Source organism: Pyrus communis, chromosome 6, assembly GCF_041283825.1.
Source record: "Pyrus communis isolate YQ-2024b chromosome 6, ASM4128382v1, whole genome shotgun sequence".
NCBI classification, from domain to species: domain Eukaryota; kingdom Viridiplantae; phylum Streptophyta; class Magnoliopsida; order Rosales; family Rosaceae; genus Pyrus; species Pyrus communis.
Genome location: NC_142570.1, coordinates 5,992,693 through 6,011,943, shown reverse-complemented (window position 1 = coordinate 6,011,943; position 19,251 = coordinate 5,992,693). Strand labels below are relative to the sequence as shown.

Genomic DNA, 19,251 nt, shown 5'->3' with positions numbered 1-19,251 from the left:
GTTCATTAATGCTTGCTTTCCTTGCTCATTAGTTTTGTGCAACAAAATTTGGCCCTGCATCATCCTTATCCAGGTTTTGTTTTGTCCATTTATCTTTTTAATTTGTAGGAAATATTTTAGTTTATTAAGATATAGTATTTGGATTACTTCCCTGGTTGTCAACTGATTGTTGGCTTTTGCTGCTAGTTCTTTGTTATATAACATATTAATCTGGTTTTGTTTGGATTATCTTATTCACACCGGTCATATGAATATCAGTTTTTCAATTCAAAATTAGTAATGTAATAGGGCTCGTTTGGAAGTGCTTTTAAAATGATTGAAAGCATTTTTAAAGAAAATATTTTTGAGTTCCAGAAACATTTGAAGTGCTTCCTCAAACTAATTATGTGCTTCTTTCAGAAAGCAGTTCAAGTGTTTTATCAGGATTCACTTGCATGGTTGGGTTCCAGAAACATTTGAAGTGTTTTTTCAGGATTCACTTGCGTGGATTCAACTAAGCGTTGATCCTAAAAACATTTTCTCTAAAAGCGCTTTCAGTTATTTTAAAAGTACTTCCAAACGAGTTAAGTGAATACTCTAGCCCAATAGTCATGGTTAAGATGTCTGTAGTATTCTCTGCACTACGAACGAACTTGACAATAATTGTTCCATTCAACACCTTCTCACAAATGAAGTGATCGATGCTCAATCTCAATGTGTTTTGTTCAGGCATGATACACTGGATTGGATGCAGGTTTGATACCACTATGATTGTCCCCAAACAGAATTGTTGGCTTGTCAATAGGTAGATAAACGTCGCTCACAAGTCGTCGAAGCCAAACACACTCTTGAGCAGCAAGTATTGAAACTGTATACTCTGCTTCTGTAGTAAATAATGAAACTGAATCCAGGAAACACTTTGTCGCATGGTATTATTTATTTGGGTAAATTACGTTTTCATACCTCAGGTTTGGGGTCTATTTCAATTCCTTACAACATCTTTAAAACATTTCACTTTCATACCTTAAGTACTATTTTATTTCAAAATAATACATCTGTTACATTTTCCATCCATTAATCTGTTAAATATTGATGTGGCTGTCACATATATGCCACGTGATTGCCAAATGTCTGCCACGTGGCAAATAAAAAATAAATTTTTTTTTAAAACATGAATTTTCTCAAAAAAAAAGAAAAAAAAGGGTAAATTACATTTTACCCCCTCAGGTTTTGGCTCGATTTCAATTCCTTACAACATCTTTAAAGCATTTCAATTTCATACATTTACTATCATTTTATTTCAATTTCTTACATCCGTTAAGTAAACCGTTAAGTGATGATGTGGCAAATATAGGATCCACATTTGTGCTGATGTGGCAGCCAAATTTGTGCCACGTGGCAAAATAAAAAATTTATGCAATTAAAAATAATTAATTAAAGAAAAGTTAAAAAAAAATAAAAACAAAAACCCCCCGAAACCCATCCCTTCCCCTTCCCTGCAACCCCCATCTCCTCCCCCAACCGATCCCTTCCCTTTCCTCGCAACCCAAACCCCCCCATCCTACCCCACCCCCACCTCCCCACAACCCTCCCACCCCACCCCTTATCATGCGCACCCTTCACCTGGTGCTCCAGAACTGCGATTTCGCCTCCGTCTCGAACATCTGCACCCCATGGACATATTTGGCCGACTCAGATCTAGTAGTCACCATTGCCATGGCATTCTTGTTCTCATCCAGAGCCTGCACTATGTGCACCACCCTAGGGTGCTTCAGCCTCACCAGCCTCGCCGCATCAGCTCAAATGATCTCCAAAAATCCATCTTCCGCCACCTTGGTCAATCCAGCGCACATGCGCGCCTTCGACAGAGCAACGCATACGGTGGGGTCGGGCGTGAGTTCTTCTGTGGGATTTGGGTGTGAGTTCTTCTCGGCGTCGGGCGTGGAGAGAGAAGAGAGATCTCAAAAACCCCGAAAGGGTTCTCAGATAGCCGCTGCAGAATCGGCAGATCGAACGCCGCCGTCTTGCCACTGCCAGTCTAGCTTATGCCTAGCACGTCCCGCCCTGCTAGGATTTCAAGGTGAATGTGGCAGCAGAGTTGGGGTTAGGATTTGTGGTTATTTCGATTTGGAGGTCAGGGACGAAGGGTGCGACGAAAATAGGGTTTTTTGAGGCTTTTAAGGATTTGGGGGCGTAGGGTTTGAAGAAAGGGAAGTCAACGACATGGATCGGTTAGGGGAGGTGAACAGAGTGGAGGAGAGGGGTGGGGGTTGCGAGGAAAGGGATGGGTTTCTGCGTTTTTGTTTTTGTTTTTATAAACTTTTCTTTAATTAATTATTGTTTAATGTATATAAAAAAAAAAAAATTACCACGTGGCACAAATATGGCTGCCATGTCAGCTCTTAACAAACCAATGAATGGAAAATTTAACGGATGTATTATATTAAAATAAAATAGTACTTGAGGTATGAAAGTGAAATGTTTTAAAGATGTTGTAAGGAATTGAAATTGACCCCAAACCTGAGGTGGTAAGGTGTAATTTACCTTTTTTATTTTTTTTGGAGAAAATTCAGGTTAAAAAAAAAAATAATAATTGCCACGTGGCACACAATTGGCAGCCACGTCAGCACTTAACGGATCCATGAATGGAAAATGTAATGGATGTATTATTTTGAAATAAAATAGTACTTAAGGTATGAAAGTGAAATGTTTTGAAGATGTTGTAAAGAATTGAAATATGCCTCAAACCTGATGTATGTAAATGCAATTTACCCTATTTATTTTTGTCTACATATATATCATTAGTGGCAAAGCTGTTAAGGCATAGAGAAGGACGGCCGCCCGTCCTCTAGCTGGGAAAGAAGCCCAGAAATCAGAGTTGTCTCTGAGATTTCGGGGGCTACAAAATTTGTAAAAGGGCCTCTTTTAAAGATGGTTTTTAATTTTTTTTATTTTTTTTCACAAGAAAAAAAAGAAAAAAAAGTAGGACAATGTATTGGTGTTAGAAAGCAATAACTTAAATCAAAACAAACTTTAGGATTCATTGATTGTAAGTTTACTAATGTCATTAAATAATAAGTAAAAAGAGTTATAAACATAACATTCACTAAATAATCAAAATCAGTTCAATCTTAAACAACCAAATAAGAAAAAAAAAATACTTCAAAAATTCTAACTTTAAGATCTATAACATTATTACATATCAAGAACATAACACAAATTTTTAGGGGCCCCTTCAAACTTGGGAATGTTGTACGATTGCACCTTTCGCTCCCCTTCAACCCCACCTCTGCTAGAAATCTTAGTTTGTTGTGCTGCCGCCCTTCTGGCTCTGGTCTCGCCGGATCTGCAGATTGCAGTTTTCCATTGCTGCTGCATGCAGCTTTAATTTTTTTGTAAAATTCAGGCCCAAACAATGTCGTTTCGGTCCTCGTAAAATAAGAAAATAAAAACAGACCGTTTACGCTTTAAGTTAAAAAAAAAAAATAGGGAAAACTTGATATAAGTCCAATTTTTTTAGCCAATGGTAGGAATAGTCCAATTTATTAAAATAGGTCCAATTCCTTAAATTTTATTTTATTATCAATAATTATCTATTCAATGATAAGATTTATTATAAAAATCAAATTTCTTCATAATTATCTCTTTGATTATTTCTTTTTATTTTTATTTTTTATTATTTCTTGTTCTTCCTCCTGCTTTAAACCCCATTTATAGATTTTATTTTTAATTTTTATAATCAACCTATATCACAGGTTAATTATTTTTATGTATCTATATGATAGATTCTTTTTTATAACCAACGTGTCACAAATTAATGTGTCTTGCTTATAGGTATATTATGTTTTTTCCTACCTTTTAGTTAGGTTTCATATCTCGCTTATAGGTATAATATATATTCATATATTTGTTACTTGAGTTAATTATTTTAATGTATCTATATGACAAATTCTTTTTTATAATCAACGTGTCACAAATTAATGTGTCTTGCTTATAAGTATATTATGTTTTTTCCTACCTTTTAGTTATGTTTCATATCTCGCTTATAGGTATAATATATATTCATATATTTGTTTCTTGAGTTAAGGTAGAATGTTTTGTAGATAATTTATGTTAGTATATTAGTTTTTGTTGTTGTAAGATATTAATTAGATTTTTTGGAGTTGAAAAATGCATAATATTAGAAGATTTTTAATTGATTTTTGATATTTTAAAAAAATATAAAATGAGTATAAAAGAAATAAAAACATTTAATTAGATAACTGGACTCACTCCTAAAAATCATCTATATTTTTGGACCTAGATCTAAAAGCCCCAAACAATTATTGGGGGACCGTTCATTCCGTTCAGTTTGGATTAACTCGGCATACATGATTAAAAGTTAATGATGTAAAATAAAAGTGCCCAGTAGGCAGTAACTAATATTTACATAAAATAAATTTACCTATAGATATATTATAGATTGGAAATTTAATGACAAAATATGCTATATAAAATGAAATTAATTAGATATAATTAAATACTTAATTTTTATACCAAATATTACTTTACATATAAAATATCTTTAAAAATATATGTCCATATATCCGTAAATTGAGCTATCGATATTTACGTTAACATCAATTAAAACCTTGGATATGATATGATTATTGATTAATTAAATTATTATTTAATTAGTTGTTATTCATAGTAGACTCTAGGACCTTATTATGTAATAGAACGATACTATAAAAAATGGTGCATAGATCCTCCTTTAAATAGTACGGTTAGTCCTTCGAGTATTCTGGTTACTCCAAATTCTCCTTCGAATATTCCATATAGTTCATAGCAAAGTGAAGTCACTTGGTTGATAATTAGCCTATTGTATGATGTTTTCACATGACATGAAACATCATCAGCAACGATTATAACTTGTTTGTATTGATAAATAATAAACGAAGTTAATATTGTTTACTATCTAAAATGATTGGCTTTTTAGCCAAAATAGTACTTGAGATTTGCATAACTCCTTACTTTGATCGTAGAGATTTAAAATCGATAGAATTGGTTCCTAAGTTTGTCTATCATCAATCATTTTGGTCATTCTAAGAAAAATATCCCTTAAATAAAGATAAAACGACAAAAATATCCTCAATTTTCGTCAATTTTGACCTCTTGTTTATTAAATTGGGGGTATTTTTATCATTTTGATATTTATTTAACATAGCTATTCACGGAATGACCACAATAAATGATGGTGGACAATCTCAGGGATCAATTTTATTGTTTTCAAATCTCAGGGACCAAAGTGAGGAGGAATACAAATCTCAAGGATCATTTTGGCTAAAAAGCCAAAAGTGTTGCAGTCCTATTAGATTAGGAATGTGATTGTGTAAATCCTAATATATCTAGGGATATCTTTTATATTCCTATTAGGAGTAGATTTCCTATTAAGAATTGTAATCCTAAAGGGTAAGGAATTAATCTTCCCTACTACTATAAATAAAGGCACAAAGGGGTGGAATAACGCACACCCACAATTACACATCTCTCTCTTTCTCTCTACTATTGCCGCACCTTTCTATCTCTCTATGGCCTCCATAATTGTTCAGTAAATTATGCCTATAACACGTTATCAGCACGCTCTTAACGCTGCACTAAAAAGAGTTTATTCTTCAATCACGGGAGTATTACGTTTTAATCATTCTTTTTATGATTAATTTATTATTTTGAATTGATCTACGTGCTATTGATTCAATTTAATTTTTCTGTGTTGAATGTGATACAACGCATTAGAGATGCAAGTCCAGCTTTCTGAGAAGGATCTTCTACAAATTCAAAGGCTTTTATCGTTTTCTGCCAATCAGGTATGCATAAAATAAAGTAAGATATTTGAAACGACCGTGAAACATGTAAACATTCCCCATGATGCATGAACCCCCTATGTGTATATTTTCCTTTCGAGATATATATATATATATATATATATATATATATATATATATATATTGTATATGTTCATATATTTTGTCAACATATATATTTGTTTCATGCATTACGCAATTCTTGCTATGTGGAATTTGTGAGTCAAAGAATCAAAATAAATTAGAAGCAATTCTAGGGTTTTCCTAACCCTAACAATGTCGAAAAAAAAACAAAGAAAAAAAAAAAGAGAAAAAAATATGGGTTAACTTACCCAAGGGCCTGCAGCCCTCGGTTCACCCCCGAGTCCAAGCTAAGCACGGCCCGAAGCCGTTTGCTGGGCCCCCGCTTTGCCGCAGCCCACACTTCGCAAGCCTTTGGTTTGCTAGGCTTACCCCAACCTGACTTGGCCCACGTTGCAGCAGCAAGTTTGCTGCTTGTAATATTTTTTTATTTTTCTCAGCCCATCTTTTCTGCACGCCTGCAGCCTGCATGCAAATTAGGTTGCTCCTTGCAGCCATAACCGGAGCCCAAACCTGCAGCTTTGCTGCAGGCCTTTCTTTTTGGACAACAGCCATCAGATCGTTGTTGGGCTGCCATGAATATCACGAACAAAATCATTTTTTTGGCCCATTCTGGTTTTTGCCCGCACCCAACTAGGTTGGGGTGCCCACGGCTAAGCCTTATTTAGGCTTAATTTTCTTAATTATTTGGCCTGAAGCCATCTAAAATGATTATGACCTGAAGTCATTATTTTGCTTCTACAATCGATCCCGAATGGTCCCGATCTATTGAATTAATTAAAAGTGACATACAGTCCATTAATCTGACAATTAATCCAAAATTATTAACCTGAAACCCATTTTTGGACATTAACGATTCAATATTTTATTTCTTTTCTTTGAACCGTTGACATCATTTCGTAGTCCCGAAGCACTCACACTTGAGTTCTTGAAGAACCTCAAATCCACTACACTTAAATCAGCATATTGCATTCTGTGTTCTTGCAGGAACCTCTCTTTTATGAACTAAACGTTCATAAACTAAATTGAACCTGTAGTTTCAAATTTAGTGCCTTTGAAACCCGAAGTTTTCATAAAACAATACACCCATGAAAACCCGACGTTTTTTCATGAAAACTATGTCTTAGAACTCGAATGTTCTAACTTTGATGCTTATGGATGATTCATTCCCATAACACCAATCATAATCTTGTTCCCTCAATTCAGTGGATTGTCGTACTGTAACAAGTTCGATTTTCCTGATTTGGACGTTTTTAATAGAAACCACTTCAAGTGGGGTACAAGACATGAATCTCCACTTGACTATTAAGAAGCTGAGAAACCATTGAAGCCAACAATGGCAAAGAAGAGCTGAATAAGCATCCACCATGATCTTCATTCGAAGACTTATGCCCGAAGCATTATTAATGGAAATACCTCCTGAACGAGGATTACATGGCTCTTTGGCTCGCTCCTACGGACCGTGTGATCATGTGACATATTGCCTGAAGCACACCATGATTACGTCCATGAATGAGTACAATTTTGAAATTTATAAATCTGATCGAATTTTGACTGGAGAATACTTTTCTCATCCTTCCATGTTTCTAACTCGCCCCTGAAGCATCAGTGTAGAAAGTAGAAGTTTACCAAATTCACGAATTTGATTACTAGCACAAACGTGAGAGAACGGTACAGACTCAGTTCGGCTGGAGTCTACCGAATGGCTCGACCCAGTTTGGTCAAAGCCTAACCGAATGGTGATGCACCGCTTTGGTAGGGATACACCGAATGACATACTCTCTCACAATCCAATTTGGAGTTTGTTTTTATAACATATGGTAGAATCAGGGCCTGCCAAGGTGTGGCATCATGCCCGAAGTGTGATCCTTGGCACCTAAGACCTAAAACTTCAAGAATAAAGGATAATATTCCCGAACCTTAACCCTGCAGAATCTTCTTCCGCCTTGATGGAATAGATTATTGGTTATGCACCTGTTTGTGCCCCTACCAATGTTGTTAAGGAGTATCATTCTAGTAGTCAATATGTGAGACTAATTTTGCTCCACCAAACATTGTTGGAAAAGCAAAATTTTGACATGGATGGCCTTGTTGGCCGAATCCCCTTAGTAAACCATCTACTTTGTGAACATTTTTCCATGTTCTTGGATTCAAGTTTGGTGTATGTTTTACTTATGGATAATCTTATTGATATTGTCCTTGAATATGAGTTAATTGAATCATGTTTCTTAATACATGTGACCGATTCAATTAAACACGTGATTAGGTTGGAATGTGGGAAAGTTAGTTGTCTGGATGAATGCGTACTACGCAGACTAACTTTACACCTAAATCACATCTCTAACAACGACTTCAGGTCTATCCAACCTGATTAAGAGCATTTGGCACGCTCCTCGTTGTATGGTACTGAATTACTATTTAAGGGACCTTAAATTCTCCCTGACGTTGAGTTTTTAAGGATATTCGAGATGACAATGATCATAAATGAAACCACTTAAGAAAATAGAGTGAAATATCTTTGCACCACCTCCAAAAATGAGCCTGAAACTTTGATTTGGGGCCAATGGATTGTCTCCCAACTGGGAATACACCACATGCGGCCGACTTGAAGCCTGGTGATTGAGCAGTTTACTTGCTTTGGCACGACCTTTTGGGACACTTAGGTCGAACAATGATGCTACAATGCATCTCCTTATCTGAAGTAGGGATATTGTGCCTACAAGCACACTTTTCCAAGCATGCGCATTAGGGAAATTGATTTTCTATATCATTCCTCACTAAGATACGACATGACTCTCTTTTCACAGTGGATTCAATGGAATATATGTGGACTAATCCAACAAAAATGCGGACCATATAAATACTTATGGTTTTGGTTAATGAATCGACAAACTGGTCATATATTTGTCCATACACATTGCTGCTAAACCTCATGGCCAATTAAGGGCTCACCACCCTACTTATCCCTTAAGGTTCGAGAGACTGGATAATGTCGGAGAGTTTATATCAAAGGTTTTCGCTAAAGTATTGCATGTCGTTTTGGGTTTCTAATTGAACATTGAATTCCCATGTTCATCCCAAATAACCTCGCCTAGTGATCGTAAAGCGCAATTTAAATGATCGCCCGAATTTTGGTGAACATACCAAGTTTTCAGTTTCTGCCTAGGGCTATGCAATCTTGTACGCAGTTATGTTGGTCCGCCTTGAGGCCCATTGCCACCCAACCTATATGACGTTACAATTGGTTATTGGGTACAAACCTGACGATTTTTGTATTTACGCATTTGGGTGTGCATTCCATGTGCCAAGTTGTGCCGCCACAACGTACCACCATGGTTCTCAAAGAAGGATGGGTATCTTTTGTCGATCATGATTTTCCTTCACACTAGCTTTCTTAGAGCCCTTGCACGCAATCTCTTTACCTCTCATTTGCGGGTTGTCACTTTAATGAGACAGTCTTCCAACCGTTAGGGGGAGATAAGAACATCAACGTTCCTGGAGAACGGTGCGAATTTACGTGGACGTTGCCCACTATATCTCATCTCGATCCCCATACCGCATAAGTGTGATAAGCAAATGCGATGCATTCTAGTTTTTAGAATGTTGCCCCAGACGCATTCCTCTGATCTAGCTAAAGTGACGAGATCATATACCAGCTGCAAGCATGCCTGCAAGGATAGACGTACTCAACGGACGTCGAGTCAACATCCTTGGAGGGTGTGCCGCCCTATTGGGCGGTTTGGATGCCCCTATTGGACAGTCTGGTACACTGGCGGATAACCAATCAATCTGTCTTGGCCTGGAGCATGACAGATCATTTGGTCGGTAGGATTCACTTCCCTGGAAGAGGAAGACATGGCACAACAATGAATCTAAACTCGATCCCTGTCTCAAATCATTTGCATCTCATGAGATTAATCCGGATTTCTCCCGAGACTTAAATTTCTTGGTCCAGTATACTAGTTTGGATGATCTAAATGGAATTGAAATGAGATTATCATCAATGATGTTTTCACTTATATGGTAGCTATCGACATAAATGAAAAACGACGATATCAAACCATGTTCCGTTGATTAAGTGACAACGTAAAATTGATTGGACAACTAAAGTTACAATCCAAGTCAAATTCCTTACCAAAATGTGTATTGGACCTGTCATTCCTACACAGCCCAAGGTAACCCTGTTGTGTTACAAGTAGGAAATGAAGCATTATGAGATGAATGAAATAGTGCGATATGATGCACGCCTTATGGCGCAAGGTTTATCTTAAAACATCCTGTGATTGATAACAGCATTATGAAATGTGGTTAGTGTTTTCTCCATGGGGATATAGATACGGAGATTTACATGTAAGTTCCCAAAGAATTACATGAACTGGTTCAAATAGTTCCAAAACCACGGAACACCCTCGTAACTCGTTTTGAGGAGTTCCCTTACAGATTGAAAAATCCGACGGATGTGGTATACCCGTCTACGTGATTATTTGATCATTCAGGGATATGAATTATGCCCTTGTGTGTTAAACTATGAAGTTTTAGTCCAAGTTGCTAGATTTACAATTTATGTCGTTGACACGAATCTCTCTAAGACTCCGGAAGAGCTTGAGAAAACTGCCTCACACCTGAAGATGGAATTTGAGATGAAGAATCTTGGGAAAACTCGTTTATGCCTTAACCTGAAGTTGAAGCATTGTTCTGACGGTATTTTGGTCTACCAGTCAAATTACACTCCGAATGTGTCACCTTTGAGTATACCTTTGATCGTCCATACGTTATATGCAAATGAGACTCTTAAAGAGGTTATGGAATCAGAAATTCCATATCTAAGTTCAACTTTGCGCTTCCTTGTATTTAGCTCATTGTATTTAGGCAGGACATTTCATTCGCTGTTGATCTTGGTAAAGATGCAACACCACGCCTACACGCAACCACTGATTTGGTATTAAAGACGTACCGTGAAGGTACTATAAGGGTAAATCCTAACGCATCTTGAGCAAATCCAAGCCCCCTAATCCTCAGAATGATGTTTGCCTTGTTTGCTATACTGACGCTGGTTGCTTATCAAACCTGCACAAGGCAGAATCCTCAAATGATTGTCTTTACCGTTAGGGATATCGCAATATCTTGGAGGTCCACGATATGACCTTAGTTGCGAAATCTTCGAATCATTCCAAGACTCACCTCACTTCACTGCGCCACAAGTGAGACATGGTTAGGAGTTTTTGTTGAGCATATTGGAAGTACTTGCTATGTTTTCATCCATCGTTAAGTCCCAACGACGATCCATGAAGACTATGCCGCATGTATCAACCCGACCAAGACATGATACATCAACGAAGTCAACGCCAAGACATATTGTGTCCACATCTACATCAGCAAAGCATCAGGAGATTTGCATAACTCCTCACTTTGATCCCAGAGATTTGAAATCAATAGAATTGGTTCCTGAGTTTGTCTATCATCAATCATTTTGGTCATTCTATGAAAAATATCCATTAAATAAGGATAAAACGACAAAAATATCCTCAATTTTCGTCAATTTTGACCTCCTTTTTATTAAATTGAGGGTATTTTTATCATTTTGATATTTATTTAACATAACTATTCTTGGAATGACCACAATAAATGATGGTGGACAATCTCAGAGACCAATTTTATTGATTTCAAATCTCAGTGACCAAAGTGAGGAGTAATACAAATCTCAATTATCATTTTGGCTAAAAAGCCAAAAGGATTTAGTTGTCTAAATTATTTTGGCACCTTTTACCCTTTTAATCTTCGCATCTCCTATCAACAATCAGGCCCGGCCCAGGCATAGTGCAATTGGGGCAATTGTCCAGGGCCTAAACTTGAAAGGGGCATCCAAAAAACAAAATTCAAATAATTAGTTATAAATTTTTTTGTTTTTTTCCAAAGCCCAAAATAAAGGCTGGAGGGGATAACTTGTCCAGGTTTTGGGGATTTAAAAACAATATAACATAAAGGGGATCTAGAGGGGAAAAGTCGTCCAGGTTTTAGGCATGGAGGAGAGGCATAAGATTCAAGTTTTTCAAAGGGAGCTCCCTCTCTGCTTGGAGCTTGTCACCCAACTACCCAAGCCCAAGGTACTACAGAGAACACATACCCTTTTCAAATTTCAGCTTAATTTGTGTTTTCTGAGTCGGAAGCTTCGTTTCTTTTGCTTGAATTGTTCTGGTTTTTGTTTTCAAAATTAGGGGTTTTTTTGTAGCTATTGAGAGGTGCAAGTAGCAGATTTCAGATGCAACCGCAGATTACTAGCATGGACAATCTGAGTGTTTTGAGCAGACTTCAAGTGAAGGGCATGTTTTTTAGGAATTCATTCCATTAACACGGATTTCATACAACTCCAGATACACCACTCAAAGAGGTATAAAAAAAAAAAGACTCCACCTTCATCAATTTTAGTAAATTTTGTGACTGCCCTTTTGTTTGGTTGCTTATAAAATTTGAGGTGAAGAAGAGGAAAGTATTGATTTTTAGGTGTAGGGTAATGGCAGGAGGATCAAGTTAAAGGCTATAGTGATGGTGATGAAGAGAAATCGGGTGCTTTTCAGCATTTCCAAAGGGGAAAAAAGCATTGGAATGACAAATGGACAACCTTCTTCGGCTCCGGCTACTAGTTCCACCACGGACACCGTGAGTGGAGACAGTGGTGGGAACAACAAGAAAGAAGAGAAAGATGGATAGGGAAACAAAGGCAAAACTGGTCAACGGAGTTGCACCACCGGCTCTTGTATGCTCTTCTCTTCAACAACCTAGTGGTTCACATGGTATGTAGTTGAGATTAATTTAGGGGGATATGTTATTTTATATGATTGGATGAATATGTGATTGGATTGGGATGTATTGGATGTGTTTAATGCGTTTTGCGTATATGTGATTTTCTATCTGTTTTTAATCATAATTTGGTTGATGTGAATAAAATTTTACACATACATGAAAGAAATTGGAAGGCATTTTGCATGCTACCAGTGATGAATTTTTTACACATACATGTGATTATCCTCGCAAAATATTTATTTTAAACATATGTTTCTGTATTATAAAAGGGCACATTTTGAACTTTCGCACTAGGCACCAAAAAACTCAGGACTGGCCCTGTCAACAATACATGGCTTAGCCACTGCATATCATAACATGAATGAATTGTAAAACACACTGAAAAACCTCTTGTGGTAGAGCTGTTCCTTTTCTTTTATTTTTTTTATTTTTGTTTTCTACAAGGTACGTGGTGATTGGCATGTGAAAATTGCGGCCAAGAAATTTTAGCCAATAAACATCCACACTGTGAAAGCCCTTATGCGCGGTCCCGGCATCTACGCTCAAGAAACTTGACTGGCGATGTCCTTGTAACCATCCAGCAGCTGATTCCAATCTAAAAACATGACATAAAACATAGCTACAATGATTTGTAGTCAGGCCCAAGTTTGCTAATTTTTCATCGTTCAATTTAGCAGGGGCAAGTTCAAACCAATACAAGTAAGATAAAACCAAAAAAAAAAAGTGAAATTGCTAATTCAATTACAGGTTAACTATTTACTGTTGTACCAAATTCTCACAAATCTGATAGTGGGGGCATCTGTCCCTTGTAGGCCTTGACATTTAGTATCCTCATAGTCATAGGCACTGCAGATCTCTTCAATCTCCATTTCAGAATCATCTGCAAGTGAATCAGCCTCCAAGTCATCCACTTTCTCCTCTTGCTCAAGCTGCAACTCAATGGTGTCCTCACTTTCCAAATCGCTCTCACAGAAACCATTGTCTGCCATGTCTTCCATGTCACTAAAAGCTTCAATTTTCTTCTTTCCCCTGTAACCGATAAGGCTTTGGACTTTTTCCTTCCAAACCACCAAGGGGCATTTCTCAATCAGCTCCGAGCCCTTGTAAGCTTCCTTCAAGAACACGCTAAACCTCTTCCCCTCTCCGAAACATAGAAGATGACAAATTGCTTCAGTAGAAGCCTCATAAGCTTCTGGGGCATTTCAAGTTCGCGTTGAAAATGAGTCAGGTGATCAGTCACCAATCTCTTCTCAACAGTAAAGCTAAGCAGCTATTGCATGACAACAACTGCCCTCTTGTCAAATTCTTTAGAGCCAGCTTTGAGTCCCCTGGCATCTGCATATGGAGATAAGTAAGACCTTTTCTGAAAATGATCAATTGCTCCTTGCCTTTTTGTAATTCGGGGGGAACTTTAACGGAAAAGAGAGCGAAAGCAAGCCCGGGACATGATCATCACTGGCCCCAGTGATCCCCGTTGTCTTTTTCTCTAGCTCGGTTATCGCTCACGCAGGATTCCAGTTAACAAGTTCCAAATGCTCAACTGCCTCATTATCTTTAACCACCTTGAAATGTTGGGGATATTTGTGCAACCAATTAGTCTTGACATCAACTGGCAGAGCAAAATCCCTCCTGAAATGGACAATCTTGTCCAATGCCAGCCTTTTATCAACAGACATCATAAGAAAGTGTGTCACGAATTCGGCTGCGATATCTTGATTTTCCTCAAGTATCATGTCCTCCTCTTTTACCAAGTCCTCACCTTGCTTGGTCATCCCACACCATAAAATCCCTCTGACCCTTCCACAATTTTCAGAGTTTTGGCGATTTTTTAATAAAATCAGACACCCTGTGGGGTTTTGGGAGACTAATCTGGCTGCTGTACTGATCCAATTGCCTGACAGTAATGATAATTTGAGGCTTTTTTTTTCAGAATTTCCATCAAGAACAGCACTTTGGTTGCTATCTTCCATTTCTTAGTCACAATCCCGAGATCATGAATCCTCTTCAATTTGCTTCTGTCACCCGTTTCCTGGTGGTCATGAGCCGCTTCTGATTCATTGACCACCATTCACCGGACCACTATCTTCTCTCAAACATATTGTTTTAACAGAGGAAAGGAAATCTCCACCCAGAAATAAGAACTGTGGAGCTCCTATTATCTCCCATCAACCTTTATCTACGCTGGGGCTAATATAATGATGAGGTTTATATGGCGGGAGTTTGTTGCCGGGCTCTAGCCTTTCGATCGATCAAACGGTTCATATTCAATTATTGCTTCCTTTAGTTAGAACTTGTTTCGTCGACTTGCCAAAATCTCAGTTATCAGATCAGCAGAGTCGAAGCTTAAGTTTTTATTTTAAGAGAAATGATAGCTTTTTTTATTAAGAAAAATTCAACAAAAATACAAATCTTGGTAGAGTTCATTCTTTATATCGTATGAATGCATGTTGACGACTGATCATAGCAATATCTGGGATTGTTTTCTCTTGGTATTAGGATCATACCCTACACACTCACACACCCCACTTGTTTACATGAAGGTGCTATCAATGATCATCATGGGTGAAATTCAAGTCAATGTTTGCTACAAAATGAAGCTTTCTTAGTTATTAATGGTATGGATATGATGAGTAGAAGCAAATGGTAGTAGTTATTGAAAAGAAAATCTGATTCAGATGTTGGCCTGATAACATGAAACACATAAAATAGAGATAAAGTTACGAATATGCACAATAAACTTGCAATTTCTTTCTACTACCACCCTTTTATTCCCAAGATTTCTTTCTTCAAATCTTGGTTTTGGATTAGGGTTTTTAATATTATTGGTTCTCATTCTCCTTAAATCGAGATAGGATTACACCCTAGAATGTTATTGTGACATTTGGAACTAATAATACAATATCACGTGGGACAATTGAAACATATATGACATTGTATTATTAGTCTGAGATGTCACACATCTAGGTGTATGTAATTAAGTTCTTCCCTCTTAAATCTGCCTCGTCAGATCTTCAAAGATCTCCATAGCAGAAGCTGGCAAACCCAAAAGCACATTTATGCTTTTCCTGTCTTCTCCACGAGGTAGAAACAAACTTACTTCCTTCTCAGGCAAACCCACCGGCCCTGAAAACACAGGCTCTCCCCAGCCAAAGTCAGTTGTGTGGAAACTAAGCTTGGACCAAGCTGTTATCAAAAGGGTTGCTGCCAAAGAAGGCCTAGCTCTTGTCATTTCAAAGTAATCGACCACCGACCTCATATAACTGCTCGTCACCATTTTAACCGCCTTATCAACTAACCCAACTGCAAATGACAACGGATTTTCCAGTAACTCCCCAGCACTGCACAGTGCATGTGTCAACAAAATTGCATTCCCAAAGTACCCTTCTGGTACTGGTGGCTTAAGTTTTGAGCGGCCATCAACGGCGAAAAGGAGCTTCGTTTTTTGATCCGGTCTCATTCTCAAGGCCTTAGTTCTAGCTCTCCACACAAAAGCGGAGAGCGCTTTAAATGTTGTGCAGTTTTCAAGAACCCCATCTTCCATGGCCATTTTCTTCAGCTTTTCGAGCTTCTCGGGGTTGAAACAGAAGGTGCTGTATAGCAGTTCTTCTTCCTCATAGAGCTTGGAGTTTTCCGATATGTCTTTGATCTGAAGGAATTCGTCATGAGTAAACTCTATCTTTGGTGGGTTTCTGGGTTTGAGTATGTTTCTGTCAAGAAATGGCACAACCTTGAGCGGCAAGCCTCTTGCGGTATCCCCCCATGAATTGATAAATTCCATTACAGAGATACCATCAGACGTACAATGGTTGATACATAGCCCTAGAGCAAACCATCCACATGTGAATTTAGTCACCTGAAAAATATAAATCAGCAAGGCTATTAGGCCATTTCCAACCGAAGGCTGGCCAAATGACTCGTTTTAGTCCTCTGGCCCTCCAAGATATTAATATTTTAATGAACAGTACATGGCTATATTTGCCTCCATCTCCAACCGAGGGCCAAAAGGCTCGTTTTAGACATGTTACAAAAAACCGTCTCCAACCAAGGGCCAAAGGGTCATAGGGCCAAACATAATTTATTATTTAAATTTAAAAACTACAACTTATATCTAAAAACTACAAATTAAATTCATAAAAAAAATAAAAAAAAATTTGAATCCAACGGTAACTAGCCGTTGTATTTGAAATTTTGGCTTACCATTATTGTCGGATATAACCGACAGAAATAAGTACAATATTGTCAGATATAACCGACATAAATAATGAAAATTCTGACCCGGCCCAAGGCTGGCTGGCTGCTTTAGGCTAGCCGATTGGCCCTTTGGTCCTTTTTTGTCTAGTGGGCCCCACGAGACCTTTGACCTAGCCCTCGGTTGGAGACAATTTTTGGGCTATTTTCAACCCCTTTGACCCCCTGGACTCTTCGTTGGAGATGGCCTTAAGCGGTGCCTAAGCGGCCTAGGCATCGGCAGAGATTTTGTTAAAAAATGAGGCCCCACACAAAACCAATAGAAATATTACTAAAATATTACACATATATTTATATTTTATAATATATAACAAGTTTATTAATATAAAAAAAAATAAAAATAAAAATAAAATAAAAAAAAATAAAAAAAACTGCCTATGGCCTGCCAAAGCCCTTAGGCACTATGTCTCTTCTCATCGCTTGATTTGTGCTTAACAATTTTTACGAATTTAGTTTAAAATTTTGACCTCCTTAATATTATCCTTATAACATTGCTCACAACAACTTGTTACTCTAGTGCATCAAAAGTACACAATATTTAATCTGAAAAAAGTGATGCTGATAGTATTATGCTTAAAGTTTAGGTTCTAAATTTTGTGATCTATTTTGAAGCACTTGACATCATTTTATGAGGGGATATATTCTTACAAAATTAAAGGGTATGACCATGACGCAGCATTAGCCCTACTCAATACTCGTCATATTTAACATGTGACGGTGTTGAGTGAGATGTTGACCATCAATGGTGGATGAGCAAAATTATCTCTCAAAGGGGAAAAAAGGCATGGAGATTTTTGGAAAATCGAACCTGAACTGTCAAAAGAGGAATCTCAAGTATGTTCTTGGCACCAGGAATATCATGAACCAGATTCCCAAGAGTCTTAGGATCAGGCTTTGTTGTGTCACCTATCTTTTCCATTTCGCAGTTGGCTTCAGCTTCAACAAACATAGCACCGTCTCCTGTGCAATCGATAATCAGCTTCCCTTCTGCGCTGATAGTTAACTTTCCTGCAAAAGGGTAATAGTGAACAAGAATTTTTGACAATGCATTCTTTATGACTTCCGCAGCTTCTTCGTTCCCTTTTGAATCCGATTTGAAGCAGTACATGGTTCGGACTATGACCGCAATGTTCTGGTCCAGGTTCGAGAGGTAGTACAGACCCTTCTCCGTTTCGGATTCAGGAGGCACCAGAGTAGGTTCTTCCTTCTTTACAATAAGCTCAAAGGTATGGTCACTGGTATCCCCCATCACTCAACACACCTTTGTATAATCTAGAAAAGTAAGAAAAACGTGTCCACTCTTTAAGAAAGAACAGACGTCATGTCCAAAAAATAACTGTAAATATGTGTATGTAACCAAGAACTTAGCTTTAAAAGTAAGAAACGCGAAAAGGGAATAAGAACTACAAATTGACGTGTACCTGCAATGCTTGAATGAAAGATATCAAGGTGTGAGGTTATGATGAAAACTCAGATTTTGTAATCCCTTTCGAATGGGGTTGTAATTTATATAGGGAGCAAATGGGGCTACATATTATACGTTCCTGTAGGCCGCAGCTCTGTGGTTATATATTTTCTGTATTTTCAATTCACTAGTTTATGAATTTATTGTTTGCTACCACGCCATTGATTGTTTTGGTTATGAAAGTTCTGCAGCATCAAAAGGAATTTGGTGGGGGCTTATACGCAAAACACTTTTAGTGGAATAGCCCCTCTCTAAGAAAAAGAAAGAGTCCAAGAAACCATTTTCTTTATTTATTGCTAACTCATAAAGTTTGAAGTCTTATCCAAGTATTTTGGACTCTGGTGATCTTTCTCTGCAGATTGAGCTGTGGGAACGGCTGCTGTATATTGACCGGAACATACCGGCAATGGAGTTGGGTGTAGGGAAGAGTGATCAAGGGGTTAGGGTTGGTGTGGTGGGCATCTAGAAGTTACATTAGGTTGCTTGGTACACTTGCTCTTAATATTAAAACCCAAAATATCTCCTGCAGCATGATTAGAGTCAAATTATATGAACTCATTGGCATTAATATATGACTAATTACGGATCTTGATTGGAATTTGAACAGCTCACAATGGCTTGCTTAGAGGTATCAACGAATCACAGAGTTCAAATCTAGGAAGTTTCAATTAGATTTGGGTTGGGATCTTCTAATGAAAAAATGAATGAGAGAGAATCTTGCAACGAAAAATTAAGAGGCATTACAATTTACATGTGCTTATAAGGAGTTAGGCTAGTGCCAATTGGTTTTACGATGGAACCTTAACTTTTCTTCTGTATCAGAGTCAGGTTACA

General features: G+C 37.6%; 1 protein-coding gene and 2 pseudogenes across 2 annotated transcripts; 1 reads left to right on the top strand and 2 right to left on the bottom strand.

Moving 5' to 3' along the window:
- Positions 1 to 11,923: 11,923 nt before the first annotated feature.
- LOC148696172 (transcription factor HRS1-like) lies at positions 11,924 to 12,706 on the top strand (annotated as a pseudogene).
- Positions 12,707 to 13,350: 644 nt separating this feature from the next.
- LOC137710131 (protein WHAT'S THIS FACTOR 1 homolog, chloroplastic-like) lies at positions 13,351 to 14,795 on the bottom strand (annotated as a pseudogene).
- A 556-nt stretch (positions 14,796 to 15,351) lies between these two features.
- LOC137711179 (omega-hydroxypalmitate O-feruloyl transferase) lies at positions 15,352 to 18,881 on the bottom strand. Of its 2 annotated transcripts, none has more exons than XM_088695595.1 (3): positions 18,374 to 18,881; positions 17,761 to 18,252; positions 15,352 to 16,557 (listed from the first exon to the last, which is right to left on the bottom strand). In XM_088695595.1, the coding sequence occupies exons 2-3, from the start codon at positions 18,199 to 18,201 to the stop codon at positions 15,694 to 15,696; spliced, it is 1,305 nt and encodes a 434-aa protein (XP_088551721.1). In that variant the 5' UTR covers positions 18,202 to 18,252; positions 18,374 to 18,881; the 3' UTR covers positions 15,352 to 15,693. The 2 variants fall into 2 exon arrangements, with proteins under 2 accessions (XP_088551721.1, XP_068306490.2); XM_068450389.2 differs by having other exon boundaries at positions 17,761 to 18,224; positions 18,374 to 18,878.
- Between the last annotated feature and the right edge of the window lie 370 nt (positions 18,882 to 19,251).